The sequence below is a fragment of the Syngnathoides biaculeatus genome, chromosome 6 (assembly GCF_019802595.1).
Source record: "Syngnathoides biaculeatus isolate LvHL_M chromosome 6, ASM1980259v1, whole genome shotgun sequence".
In the NCBI taxonomy this organism is placed as follows: domain Eukaryota; kingdom Metazoa; phylum Chordata; class Actinopteri; order Syngnathiformes; family Syngnathidae; genus Syngnathoides; species Syngnathoides biaculeatus.
The window spans coordinates 24812266-24827728 of NC_084645.1; the positions used below are offsets into that span (position 1 = coordinate 24812266).

At 41.1% G+C, this 15463-nt stretch overlaps 1 protein-coding gene across 6 annotated transcripts in view; it reads left to right on the forward strand.

The window, feature by feature from the left end:
* peak1 (pseudopodium-enriched atypical kinase 1) overlaps nucleotides 1-15463 on the forward strand; it is a 64102-nt gene that overhangs the window by 41895 nt on the left and 6744 nt on the right. For 5 of the 6 annotated variants that reach the window (XM_061823453.1, XM_061823452.1, XM_061823456.1 and 2 more), the window contains 2 exons: nucleotides 5860-9319; nucleotides 11810-12048. In XM_061823453.1, coding sequence (XP_061679437.1) covers nucleotides 5985-9319; nucleotides 11810-12048 — 3574 coding nt within the window. In that variant the 5' untranslated portion in view covers nucleotides 5860-5984. Of the gene's footprint in view, nucleotides 1-5699; nucleotides 5774-5859; nucleotides 9320-11809; nucleotides 12049-15463 lie in introns of all 6 variants that reach the window. The other variant, XM_061823454.1, reaches the window with a different exon arrangement.

Consider the following 15463-nt stretch of genomic DNA (forward strand, 5'->3'; position numbering starts at 1 on the left):
GACTCCCCGGTCCACTATTTGACCCGAGTCAGTCGATCTCAGAGCTCTACTGGGTTTGTATTCCGTAAGCATTTCTTTCATGTATTCAGGACCTAAATTATTTGGTGGTTTATAGACCAGTAGCAGAACTTTGAAATCTATTCTAAAGCTGACTGGAAGCCAGTGCAAGGATTTTAGGATTGTAGTTATATTCTCTGACCGCTTTGTTTTGGTCAGAACGTGAGCTGCAGCATTCTAGAAGAGCTGCAGCTGTTTAATACAGTCTTTTTGGGGAGTCCAGTCAGAAGACCATTACAGTAGTCAAGTCTACTTGAGATAAAAGCATGGATGAGCTTTTCCTGGTCTGCTTGACAAGACTTCACTCTCGATATGGTCTTCAGATTGTAGAAAGCAATTTTTGGGATTGATTTGATATAATTGTTGAAAGTCAGATCAGAATCAATCACAACACCAAGGTTTCGGACTTGGTCTTTGGTTTTTAAAGCTAGAGAGTCCAGGTGTTTACTCACAGCAATTCTCTTTTCTTTAATACCAAAAACAATTGTCTCAGTTTTGTTGTGATTTAGTTGAAGAAAATTTTGGCTCATCCAGTTATTTATCTGATTTAGACAGTGGCACAATACCTCAGTTGAACTGTAGTCACCTGGAGACACGGCTAAATGTGACTGGGCGTCATCTGCATAGCTATGGTAGTCAAAAATTAAAGTTTTGAAGAATTTGACCCAAGGGTAGCATATACAGGCTGAACAGGAGAGGTCCAAGAACTGACCCTTGATGGACCCCATAGGTTGATGCAGTATAAAACAGTATGCCCAGGGTGTCCCCAAAGGGACTATACATTTCATACATCTCTGTGAATTATGTCTGAAACAGAAGAGGGGAAAAAGGAACTCTATTGAAGTCATCTATAGTCTAATAATATTAACTTTCTTTATGTGACGTTTTTACGTTTATGTGGAGTTTTAGGAAACAAGAAAACTCTCGAGTACAGGTTTAACTACGACAATACTGCTCGGAAATGATAAAAACTGAAAATAAATTCCGGAACCCTTCACCACAGTTTAAAGTGTTCTCTATTGGTATGTGCATCACTCTACTTTTGTGGGAATCGTTCGCGGAGTTTTTGTTGCATTCATCAAACATGCAAGGCATTTACAAGCAAAACAATAATGGTGCGTGCTTTAAGCTGTTTAACAAAACAAAAAAAAAGTTCCACACCAAATGCTTATTTTCTCCTTAGATTTTTAATGAAGACACTTTTTGCATGTGTTGGTATTGGGACTTTTTTTTGTTTTTGTTGTTTTTTTTAAGTGCTATGTATCCATAAAAATGTTATTCACTCTGAGTTTTAGCCTCCCACACATCTGGCCTTGTCTGCTCTGCCCGCGGGTTTGTGTCCTTAGAGACCTCGTCTTTCTTATTTTCCCAGGCAAAACCCTCAGATCTCACACACAATACCAAGCGCTAGAATGTTGTTGCATTTCTGCGTTTATTTTCTTGTTTTTTCTCCTTTTCTCTCAGTGACTTTTGAATTTAAATACCAAAGACTCATAACCTAGTTGAGTACCAGATATCAATAGCAATTGGTTTACTACTTATCAACTTTATAATAGAGGTGTCAGTTTCTCTCAGTGACTTTTGAATTTAAATACCAAAGACTCATAACCTAGTTGAGTACCAGATATCAATAGCAATTGGTTTACTACTTATCAACTTTATAATAGAGGTGTCAGTTTCTTGTAAATAAATTCACTTCATAATTCCCATGATCTTGCAATATCTCAGAACCATTAGATGTTTAGTTTGAGAAATGCAGCAGCCTTAGAAATCCTTCTAGTGATGTATAAGAAATCAAGGGTCATGGGTGTTTCAACTATTCTTGTTTGGTAACACAAAAATACATGTGTGTGTATATATATCAGTTATCATTTATATGACAATTTGAAGTTTTGATACAGATTTTCACAAGAATCATGGAAGTTGACACAACAGATATGCCTTCGCGGGCCACATAAAATCATGGCAGGCTAGATCTTGCCCCCGAGCCTTGAGTTTGACACCAGCGCTGTAAGGTAAACATCAATCAATCAGCCTCTTTTTATTTTTTTTAACACAAAAAATTATAATGCTTTTGGATTGCGATACTATGATGCTACCCTAGGTTAGCGTGGATGTTTCCTTGTTTTTTTGTTTTGTTTTGTTTTTTAAACTCTGGAGCCTATTTGATGTTTGTTAGAGTGAAGTTTAGTGCATTCGACTGTTTGCTGACTTGCCCATCATGAAACGTAGACAGCTGAAGCATCCCATGTGGAGACTTGGCACAGAATTTTTTTCTTGTTGATTCAGCTCAATGCTTTAGACAAGGCTGAGAAACTCAGATTTGCATTTGACACGCCGTTTTAAAAATTCATGGTGGTAAAAACCGACTCCTGACTGGGGTATATCCTGAAAATGAAAGCTACAGATCACGTTTGGAGACTTAACAAAGCTCATCTTTTCCCAACCTGTATTTATCATATAATCTATTTTCTATTTCTATTTTTCTTCTTGTCACTCCTTTTCAGCTGTGCATTTTTGTTACATTTTTTTTTCCATGTCGCAATTGTTTCATTTGCTTTTTCTCTTAATGTTTTCTTTGTCTCTTTTTTTTTTTATAGATGGTACATTGAAATAAACGGACTCAAATTCAAATTGCTAAATGCAGATGTCAACTTGGTGGGAAGCAATTAATATCAAGAAATATTACAACCGAAGCCTGGAGTTTAAATATAAATGCCAGAAATTTTCCCCAAATTGAATCTAACTGTTAAGATGAATCACTCCTAGAAAACCTGAACATTGATTGCGGCACAACCAATTGTCAGTCTTTTGTAAGACTCGTCCCCACAACAAAATCTTTCTTGCGCTGCATGTAAATAACCTAAACCCTCAAGTGGTGGAACACTGTGAAGAAACAGGAGAGTAGACAACAAAAAAGGAACCCTGAGGCAAAGTGATTGACATGTAAAGAAGTAAAACGTCAAAGTTGGAAACAAACTGCGAGTGGCTTTAAAATTTCAAAGCGGGTTCCAGCTCTCCACAACAGGAGCAATGTTCTCCCCCTGAGAATAGTCCGTTTGCTGGAGGAAGAAGCTCATTTTCCACCCACGGCACATTGTAATTGAGAAGGCCTGCGAGCTCTCTAAGCCCAGTCACAAAACCGTAGTAGAATAGCGGAGGCTGAAAGCTGAAAACTAGAGCACGGGGAGATGGTATGCAGGATTTCTGATACTGTTGGCACAGTGTTTGGATGATAAGACATCAACAGTTAAGAACGAGGGACAGAGACGTACAGCAAGCCTGGTTGACTGACGATGCGCAGAGTTGTTTGTTAAAGGTGTGACAGAAATGTTCCAGGACTGGTGTCACAAAATGTAGATTTCAAATCCAAACTGCAAGTTTTCCCCCTTTCAAAGTAATCCCCCTGTAGTCTTACAGCACTTTCACGTCCTCCTCTGCCAATTCCACTCCTGGAAAGAGTCTTCCGGATCCTCCATAGCTCCATTCTCACAGCCATCTTGATGTTGTCCATGCTTTTAGTTGATGATTTCCTTGAGCTTGGGAGAAAGGACAAACTTGCACTGAGCATCTTGAGTTAGCGTATTGTCATGCTGAATCTGCCAGGCCTCTTCTCGTGTTGCTTGATTATCTGGTCCACATTGAAGGGGCAAACTCGTACTTTACAATACAGTATATTATTTTTTGAGACCAGTCCTGGAACTGTTTTGATACACCTCCTGAAGCACAATTGGCTTTTTTTTTTTGTCAACCAAGACAATATATTTTCGCAAAATGTCACAAAATTATATTTCCTCCTGCTGTACTTGAAAGCCTTTGAAGTTGTTATTTGGCTATGGAAGCTAAGTGGGTCAAAACAACGTGAGACAAATTACCACATTGTTTAATCAGGAACTCATTTGCTCAAAAACAAAAAAATACATGTTGAAATACTGTAACGTGTAGCCCAAAGCAGTGTCGTTCACATTATTAAATATTGTGCATCATCCAAGACAAATAAATGCCTCCCTTTTTCCATCTGGAAAATAAGTTGATCGATATAATTCTTAACCCTAAATCGATAAAAATGCCCTTCCCTGAATTTTGCGATCGCTCTTTCAGCTTTGATTAGTGTACTGTATTTGGAAGCACAAGGTTATTAAAAAACTGAATCGCATGGGGTTGATGCAAAACTGTACAAATGAGTTATATTAATTGCAAATAGTGATGCTGCCTTGTTTTTGACGCATTACGAGCAAGATGATATTGGTGATCCAGGGATACAGTTTTGCATATTAAGTAAATATTCCACACTCTTTCCTAGTCCAATGGTAGAATTAAATGCTCTGAAAAATCTAGTAAAACTGGTTTCGACTGTTAAAGTCCGGGGATTGAATTAACGGTCCTTAAATTATTCTTTTTTCTTATTGGGCAGAACATGCCACCCAACATTCCGCGGATTATTTCTATCCGAATTATGACAAAATTTTGTGATACAGTAAGGTATTTTACCGTGTCCGATCGTGGTGGTACCGCATGTGAAGACACGACAAATCGGCAATATTTCTCTGTGCACATAGGTCATGTGACTCGCCAAAATGGCGGCGACTGGGAGCATTCAAAATTGCCAATTAAAAATATTCTCAAAACAACCGTTAATGATATCTGATTAAGCTCAAATGTTCTAGGAACAGTACATATGACATGACCTATCGGATACATTGTTAATTCAATCCCCGGACTTCCCCTTTAATCCCCGGACTTCCCCTTTAAAGCATCATATTCATAAAGTTCAAATTTGTTCATGAGTTGATAAGTGAGGGGAAAACTTCTGAGATTACAATCACACTAAACTGACTGCTAGACAGCATCAGTATGACATAGTTAAGGTAAATTCCACCTACATAACAGATGCCAATATGCTCATATCTCCTGTTTTTGTTAAATTGCATTCTAAAATGATTTTTTTTTGTACTCGGGGAATGCATCTGTAATTGAATTTTGTTTGATGTGATTTTTTTTTTTTTTCTGCCGTAATTCATCATGAGTCAATTATGTTGCATAATATCTTGTTACATAATGAAAGTCGTACACGGATAGCAGTCAATTCTTTTGGCGGATGGCCAGGATCTGAAGCACTAAACTGTTATGGCAGATTTTTAGGATTTTCATCACTGAACTACGGAATGATTGTGTCAGTAATGGTCTCGACTCTCCTACCTTATTTTTACCGAGCACTGACGGGAAATATTTGAGCTTTGGGCATACAAATGGCCTTTGCATCCCTGTCCAAATCCTGTATGTATACAGTTATATCTGGGACAGATAGATGATTGGTGGATGTAGAAATATTGTAACCTAGTCATTTGCCTCCACTGTAAATTGAGCATGAAAAGCTGGTAATTTATTTTTGTAATGCATTTTAGGATTCACAGGCAGTATCAGTACAGTACGTGAATAATTGCTCAGCCTTGAATATTACAACCAAAACACTCTTAATCTACTTTACCGCTTCCCCATTTTTGTTTTTGATTTGATCTCCTATGTGCTAAATTGGATACATCTGATTGGTTTCCCTCAGAATAGAAGTAGAGAAAGTTTGCCATCTATTGGAGACAATATGTAGCACTAGCTCTTTGAATAATTTTCTTTCTATCACACAGGATCAGCTTCATTTTTGATCCAGCCCTCATTGTATCGTGTTATTAGGCAAACTAAATTTGGATAATAACACTCGGTAAATCCAGTTGTTTTAACACTTTTTTTTTTTTACACCAACCATAAATGATTAACTGTGCCTTTCTCTTCTGTTTTCTATTGCAGGTCCAATACCCTCTCGTTTGAGATTTACAGGTTCCATTATTGAACTACATTTGGTTCCTGTAGTCAACGTATTCATGGAGGGGTTTCCTGTCCACTGACTGGAGGCAAACTGTGGATCAGCAGCCATGTCGGCCTGCAGCACATTCACTGAGCATGTGTGGAAGCCGGGCGAATGCAAGAACTGCTTTAAGCCAAAGAGTCTTCACTACACCCTGAGTGGTGGGGTCAAGCCTCGGTCTGAGCACAGACTTCCAACATCTCAACAACAGAACCCAGCCCATGCCGGGAATAGAGTCAACTCAAACCTGGCCAATAACTCCCAGAGGGCTGGCACTGGGACTGCCCGCTCAGGACACCTCCGTCCACCAGTGGCAAAGAAACCAACTATCGCTGTTAAGCCCACTATGATGCTGCCATGCTCTTTGTTAGGATCGAGTTCTAATGGCAATATGCAGAGTCCAACAAATGTCCTTGAGCCAGGCAAAACTTCAGCTTTTATGATCTGGAATCGCAATGGACTGAACTGTAAGAGGACCAGCAGTACCAATAATAACAACGAAGGAGAGGTTGGCATGGATGAAATTCAGAGTTATGAGCACCTTAGTCAAAGGACCCCGGGTGGCAAAAACAACAACAGCGGACTGACTGATGTGTTAAAAGAGATTGCTGGGTTAAGCCCTGGACCAAGCCTAACACCTGTTTCAAAAGATTTATTTTGGGGCCGGATCAATAGCTCATACCAAAGGTCTTTAGAAAGAGGCCTTCCAGCTGCTAGCTGTTTGGCTATGGGAAGTTGCATTAGTGGTGGTAGTGGTAGTACTAGTCAAAAACGTGTATCTCTGAGTGATAGCACTGAGATAATCAGCACAGAAGGTGGTCGCTTCTGCTACCCTGAATTTTCAAGTGAAGGGGAAGATGATGATGACGACGACGACGATGATGATGATGAGGAGGAAGAAGAGTCTGATGGAGATGATGAGCACGAAAGCTGGGATGAAAGTGATGAAGAGTTACTTGCGATGGAGATCCGTATGAGAGGACAGCCACGATTTGCAAATTTCCGTGCTGCCACCTTGTCTCCGGTGCCCTTTGCTGCAAGCAAAAAGTGGAATACTGTTCCACTTCGTAATCGTTCTTTACAACGGATTTGTGCAGTGGACTACGATGATAGTTACGATGAAATTTTGAATGGTTATCCCTCCATGGATTCCACTGGAGTTATTCCATGTTACGGACCTCATGACAATCAAGGTAGTGGTTTCCTTACAAATTCAGAGTCCACAATTTCTCCGGGCTCATCTTCATCTATTCCAGAAGATTCTCAGACTGCATCCAGCAGTGAGAGTAATGTGTCGTGTGCTCATCGAAATGGATTGCAATCCCCCGCATCTGTCAAATCCCCTATTCCCTGCTCTTCTCCTGTGAAAAAAGAGGCTGCTAACCGAGCACTGAGTCCCGTCAAGGTTATGGAAACACACAAGGCTGTTTTGGCTATCAGATTGGATGATCAGGATCAATCAGCGTCAATGCCGCAAGCCCTTCCAGGCCAACCAGTTACTATCAGTTTTAGTCCCACAGAGGAGCAGGCAAAACCATACCGTGTTGTAAATTTGGAAAAATCACTAATTTGTAAACCTTACACTGTCGTGGATGTGTCCGCTTCCATGACCAACAAAGATGAACATTTAGTGGATTTAACTTCAAAGCACAAAAAACAGACAATGCCCTCCAGCCCAACATCATTTTCTAGCACTCCTGTGGGTCAACCACTGTCTCAGTCATCAGTTTTGCCAACCTCAGCCACATCTGTTGGTCATCCAAATGTTTCTCGAAGAAAATTAGGGTGCATGCGTTACCAAGAAGTATGGACATCAAGCACAAGTCCTCGTCAAAAGATCCCCAAAGTTGATTTGGGAAATGGGAGCACCGCAGGCCAGTCTGTTGCTTATCAACCATTCAGCCACAAATCAGCTCCTACGTCTCCAGTTTCTGGGTTGTCTTCATCCCGAACTGTACCTGTGAAATCCCCTAATTTATCAGAGATTAAGTTCAACAGTTTCAACAATGCAGGCATGCCTCCTTTCCCAATTATCATCCGAGATGAGCCGGCATACGCTCGCAGCTCCAAGAATGCTGTTAAGGTACCAATTGTTATAAATCCAAGTGCTTATGACAACTTAGCTGTGTACAAGAGCTTCCTGGGACTCCATGGGGAGTTGACACAGGCAAAAGGGATTGGTAGTCGGGTGACCAGCCATACCTACGAAGAGATTGGGTCCTCTGAGAGTGTCCAATCAACCTCAACAGACAAAACCCTCTCTGGCAGAGGCACATCTGAAGGAGCATCTTTGGAGGAAACAAAAGCTTCAGTTGAAGCAGCAATAAAAGTACCCAATTTACAACCTAGAACCACTACAGACCCAAGCACTGTGACAAGCACTCATTTCAGCTCCCCGGTTGGCGCTGTTTCACCCACTACAACAACAAATTCTGCCCTCTTTCTAGCTGAAACCCCACCTAAAAGTACCCTTTCTGCCAGTGTGGTAACACGCAATTTTAGTCATGATAAACTGACGGAACAGTCTTCCTCTTCAGCGGCAGTGTTAAACCTTTCAAAGGATGCCAGTGTTGTTCTCTCAGAGATTGTGGCCTCTATCCAACCTCCCCAGTCTCCTCCAGAGTCACCCTCAGCCCAAGACAAAACCTTCAGTTCTGAGGAACTTTACGCCGTTCCACCTGATGCCATGAAGGAGACCCTCACACGACCCAAGTCACTGTTTTCTCCAAATGATGGAAGTGTTCCCAAACCTGTAAAAGACACTATCTCCAAAGTTTTGTCTAAATCTCAGAGTGCCTCTGCTGCTGTACCCATCTCCACAAGCCGGTCAGAGCCTAATGCCCCTTTCCCCCCTCCCAGGTCTACATCTTCCCCTTATCATGCTTCGAACATCCTCCAGAGACATTTTAGCAACTGGGCAAAGAGCTCTGCTTCCAGTTCCCCTTTGCGCTCCAGTGAAGGTGAAAGTCGTCTGAATGGAGAAGGGAGGCGTAATCAAACGGAGAGTTCAAAACCCAAGCGGTGGATCTCATTCAAGAGTTTTTTCCGTCGGCGGAAAGATGAGGACGAGCAGAGAGAGAAGACAGAAAAAGAAAAGGAAAAGGGCAAGCTGGTTGGCCTGGACGGAACCGTCATTCACATGCTTCCACCGCCACCGATTCAGCAGCGACACTGGTTCTCTGAGGCAAAACCAGAGGATCCCACTCAGAAACCGACCATTGTTTTTACCTACAAAATGGAAACTGGCAGCACCGCAAGCGGAGAAGGAGAACTACAAGTAGAAGAATGTAAGGAGACTGCACTACTGACACCCTGCGACGGTGAGGAGTCCAGAACTTTGAGTCCAGGGCGACAAGCACCAACATTGGAGCCCAATGCTGTTGCCCCTGTCAGCAACATAAGGTATTTCTCCAGTAATTATCACATTTCACTATCCTTACCCCAATATTATGATACTAAATTGCTTTTTGCAGAATATAGAATTTGATTTTGGACAAATATAGTGACACTAAAAGTAAATCACAGGGTGGGAGTAATGGATGGATACCCTTTCGAATGTCAGAATAAATTAAAATGTATCGATCCGGTATTTTGAATACTCTTAGAATATAGCGCTACTAGAATAAAGGATGTACAAATACTCAACCGTTTTATCTATTTTAGCTTCTTTAAAATTCCTTTCTGAGCTTGCAGTTTACTGCATTTTCTACAAATGCCTAAATGGGTAACTCGCTCATTTACTTGGAACGCTCTTTTGTTGGTTATCTCTAGCAACTTCTTTGTGGTTTTTTTATGTTCCAATAGTGTGGGATGAAATGTGTTCAAGTGCAGACACTGTGCCGGTGGAATGTTAATGCAGGTCTTCTCCGATTTAGTCAGCTATCTTAAAGGTTAAGGAGAGTTTACACAAAGGTACCTGAGATTTTGAGTTTATTTTTTTCAAGAATGCTTGCCTTATTCCGACTTTGCGGTGTGTCTGTCAAATGGCAGTACATTCCAGCCATTTTACAGCAGCTCGGGAAAACCTGAGCTGTCACTGCGTACACAAACCAGTCCATCAGTGATAACAAATCAACAAGCCACACACAGGTCGCTCTACAGACCACTCGCTCTCGCCACATGAAGGGTTAACTCTGCATCGTTTTGTTTTGTTTTTTCTGACTGAGGCTGTTTTATTGGCTCATAGTGGGCGTGCTCGTCAGTGCTAGCGAGCAAACATCACCTTAGACAGGTAGGAACAGTTAGCGAGGGAGAAGGGGGATACGACGGGTCAAAGACGAGCGGGAAAAGGCCTCCACTTTAGGCCAATTATATCTCGCCTCATAATGTGACTTCGTCTCTGCGTTTGTAGCGAAGATTCACAGATGGGAAGCTGTGTAAGCCAGTACAGTGGGTGAGAAACACATTTCAATCTTGCATCTGTTACTTCTGTGTTTTGTATATTGTGGGGTTGTTGAGCAATAATAGTTTTTGTTTGTAAGATTTTAAATAAAAGGATATTCATCTAAGGCCTAGATTAGAAGAGAAGAAAAGAGAGTGAAAAGTGAGTTAAAGCTGTTTCATGCCGCCTCAACAAGTCAGGTCCTGATCGTGAAACGTGTAGCAGCCATAAAGGTATTTCTTGTGTCAAGGTCCCTCCAGCTGTATATTTGATCTTCCCTCTACACTCGCTGTTCGGGCACCGCAGCCTTACTGTATGTGATTTGTGGTGTTTTTTTTTTACTTTTATTTCTGGATTTGACAATTAATTGTAGCACATGAATACATTGGCTATTTGTTACTTTTTTTTTTTTTAGCATGTATATAGCACAGAACCTGCAATGTGTTTTCTATCAACATGTTCAGGTCAGCCTGCTTATACAGTATTGTCTCTAATGACAATGTATGGTCCCATCTTTTCCGGTTAGTCACCAGTTAGCTCCTCCACCACCTTTATGTTAAATGTCAGGAGTGTTACATACTTATAGTGTGACAACTTTTCAGTTACTAATTGACTTAGTTAGTGCCAATACATACGTTTCATGTTTATGGGAAAAAGAACAATACATGTGCAGGCCCGGGACTTTTTCCCGTGACGGTATCATTCATTAGTCATGCAGACCAACTAATCGAAATGTCTCCCGGAGAAAATGACTAATCAGGTTTGGGATAATTCAAACCTTTCAGAGTGTCTCAACAGTGACTACCCCTTGCGCCCATAACCTGACTATGACCTCGTTCCTTTTTTTGGTTAGGTTTTAGTCTCAATTTGAGTTAATCATTCATTAATATGGTCAAAACTACAGCTTAGAATTGATAAGAATTCGCCACAGTGCAAAACTGAAGACAAACAGGGACTTCTTTTTTTCTGTCCAACTATGGGGAGGAACGTTTTGTACAACACTGGCTGTTGAAATTTACCTTACTGTATTTACTTAAATCCTGAAAAAAAATTTAACTTAACACCTAATCTTTTTTTTTTTTCCTTTTTTGTCTAATTTTTCTGTGTGATTTTTATGCGGGGACAGTTTTATTGTACCACATTGGACTTTTTTTTTTTAAGGTGCCACTGTCGTTTCTTTGTATTCTGATCGGTATTTATTGATAATGACAGTCGAACAGAACAAAGTTTTTAAAAGGGTGCAATGAAAAAAAAAAAACAGAGAGGGAGTGAAATGGGAGATCTGATAGTTATGCATCAGTCCACATGATAAGCAGATAATCATATTAAATATCTTTACTACAAATAAACACATTTTTTTACTCTCTGCATTTGATTAAATGCCCCCAGTCATTTATATGATACCACTATTGTAATGACTTCAATTGTGGCAAACAATGGGAAGTAGGAAACATATTCCCCTAAACATATTCTTTGGCTAGTCATGTCATCCTTTTCTCTTTTATCTGCAGCCAGGTACCAGTCAGTGCCAACAATGCGGTGGCTCGCGAACTGCCCAGCATCACTCCCCTCCCTGCCAGAGTGAATCTGGGCCTGGTGCTTGGGGAGGGCAAAGAGGCCCACGCCAACCACGCTGCCCAGGCCCCCGAGCGCAGCGGCAGCCTCGGGGAGCCAGAGGATGACGGGAATCAATCTCATCACTCGCACTCGCCTGCATCCAGCCAGTGCAGTGCCACCTACAGTAACCTCGGTAAGAATAAAACCTGCAGGATGAGTTTCATGTTGTTTCCATTGTTTTTAAGAGGAATTTGTCCATTAGACACCAAATTTTATAATTTTGCTTATAGAGTACCTTATAAAACGGACTGGTTAGCATATCTGCCTCACAGTTCTGAGGACCATGGTTCAAATCCCGACTGTGTGCATTTTGAATGTTTTCCCTGTGCCAAAGTTTTCCTCCCACATCCCCAAAACATGCAGGATAGGTTAATTGAAGACAGCAAATCGGCCATAGGTATGAATGTTAGTGTGAATAGTTGGTTGTTTATATGTTCCCTGCGATTGGCTGGCGACCAGTTCAGGGTGAATCCCGCATCGCGGCCCAAAATAGCTGGGATAGGCTCCAGCATGCCCACGACCCCACTGCCGAGAAGTGGAGCAGAATATGAATGAATGAACAAATGACACATTTACAAAGTGGCTCGACATAACGGACCTATAACAAAATAACAGCAAGTGTAGATAACTAAACGGACAAGGAGAGACAAACTAATAAAAAAAAAATTACATACACTAAGCAATTCAAATTAAATTGACCTGACTAAGCTTAACCATCAGGTGATCCATCATTTAAAACCAATATTTTGTGCTTCGACATACAGTTGAACCCAGAAGGTTACATACACTGTGCAAAAACACACAATTCATTCATTTTTTGAATCACTGTCTGAAGTCAAATCAGACTGAACCTGTCCTGATTCAGGGCAGTCAGGATCACCAATATTATTTAATTCTGTTAAATGCTACAATAATAAGAGAGAGAATTTAATATTATTTTCTTGGTGGTCAAAAGTTAACATACATTTCCTTAGTATGGAGTAGCATTTGCTTTGAACTGCATGACTTGTGTCAAACGTTTTGGGTAACCTTCCACAAGCTTCTGACTACTCTGCTGGAATCCTGGCCGATTCTTCCCGAGAGAACTGTTGTAACTGAGTCAGGTTTATCGGTTGCCTTGCTCGATGCGGCTTTTTAGATCTGCCCACATGCAGAGCTAAACCTGCTTGAGTGCAAAGCTGTCACAACTCCCTACCTGGCATGCTGGAATGCTTTCAAAAATATATTTTGTGACAGAAACCCTCACATTGTTTCACAGTTACTCCTGACTGGAAGTGTTGGAAAAGTTTTAGACAGCGCACCCAACAACTTGCGTTCAAACATTGAGTACTTTGGCGGCATAGTGAATAATATATTTTCTGTCCTCTTCAATAATAGTTTCTATTATTCAGTTTCTTTTTTTGCGTCAGAAGCATGTGACCAAATTTAGACGTCACCATAGAAACAGAAATTTCAAGATAGCAGGCAACCACATGTCCACTTCCTTTTTTAAATGATTTCTACTCTACAAGGAGAATCTTTTGTTTTTCTTTATCTTCTTCCATCTTAACCTGTTTTGAGTCTCTGAATATTTTTCTCAGCTTGACAGTCAGAGTTTGATTTGAACATTTCCCAGAAAAGTACCCGTTAGACTCGTCATTGGCTGCGCGATAATATGCGTATTAGTACTTTGAAAGTGGGAAGAATGTTAGTCATACCTGTCAGGCATACATAACTGACCACTTGAAACGTTAAACCATTTGTGTGCGGAGGGGATGTTTGCTGAAATATAGAGGTGTGTGTGTGTGTGTGTGTGTGTGTGTGTGTGGTGTGTGTGTGTGTGTGTGTGTGTGTGTGTGTGTGTGTGTGTGTGTGTGTGTGTGTGTGTGTTGTGTGTGTGTGTGTGTGTGGTGTGTGTGTGTGGGAGAGAACAATGCGGTGGAGTGAGTGTAGGGTTTGTGGAGCGGGATTGCACAGTCGGCTAACATGGGCAAGTGTGGTTATGTGGTGGTGGTAATATGTGCGGGTCAGGTGTTTTTATTGCACTTTGGTCCACTTATTTGTAGTGGATAGGAGAGCATGCATTGTTGGTACATCAGCAGAGTTCGAGATGTTTGGCGCTTATGACAATAAATGAGCCAAGGAGGAAGCAGTTCCATTTTATTGCAGAGCCTAAAATGTTCTTACATGTCCCTGTGATTAACTTATTCACTGCCAGCCACATTGTTGTTATACGATGATGTACAATTTGGTACTGATCCAAATTGGGATTGAGAAGACAAGGTGGAGGTGCATTTGTGGGATTCCCAGTCTTGACGAGTGCATCAATTTTATTCCACTCACCTGGTCTTTGTTACATTTGTCAAGGGAGTGAAGCCCAGACTTCCATGTCTTTAGAAACCACCTCTTAGTTCGTCGTTGAACATTCAGTTTGTATGTTGTCCTTCCAAGTCTACCCTATAGTTTCCTTTTTGTTAGGAATTACTTTTTTACCCCAATATCTACTTTTCAAGCAGCCAGCCACTCGCGAGCTCCCGGCAAGGGGGGATATGATGATGCTCTCAAACCGTTTGTTATATTTAAAATACAGAATTAGCTTTTTGTGGATTGTATTGTCTGTGCTTTCATCCTGGATCAGGCTGTGCTAAGGTGGAATTTTAAAATTACACACCATCTCATCCTCCTGCACTTTCTACTTTGGCTTTCAGACCAGACCTTACACACTTGGAATAGAGAAAATCTCGTTCAGTTTAACCCCTTTTTGCTTCGATTATTCACATAATCCGACAGTCATTGCATCTTAAAATGACAGCATTTCTTTTTTAACTTTCTCCATTAATATCGAAAGTAAACATGAGCAGAATGTCTAGCTCGTCTTTGCTCGATGTTGCCCAGACTGTGTTGCTAACTAAAGCAGCAGTGGTGGACGCTGTCATTATAAAAACACATTGATAGGCTGCGTAAGTACTGTAACATTTGTAATTGTGAGTGTACGTCTTTAAGAGTGGGGGTTGGGGTGTAAGCTAGGAAAAAGAGTGCGTGGTGGAGCAGCAGCGGTCGTTGTTAGAGTTCCGTGTGCGGCCTAAAAGAAACCAGTGGCTTCTTCTTTTGTACAGTACGTATGTGAATTGTGCCGTTAGCTGTAACAACCAGTCATCCCTCACTCATTGAATCACATTGCAAAATTCCACAAACTGAATAGCTGCATGATATACTTTCAATTTTTATTGCATTATTATTATTATTATTTTTGCACGCAATGCAGAATATCTGCGAAGAGACTGCATCAGCAGTGAACAATTGCGCACACGCGCAGTTTAGAGGGAAAATTGGCTGACATCTTTTTTTTTTTTTGGCATGCCATCCCGCGATAAGACCGCCTCGTGATCGACGCGTTGAGCACCCCTGGTCTAGGACGTGTATGAAATAGATTCCGCACTCTCTCTACCCAATATTTAAGGGTGAATCCAGACACCCCGTGAATGAAACAATCTTGTTGTTTCTGACATTACCCAATCCTTAAATTGTCACGCAGATTCGTCACTGGTTCTCATATTCCAGCTTTTCTT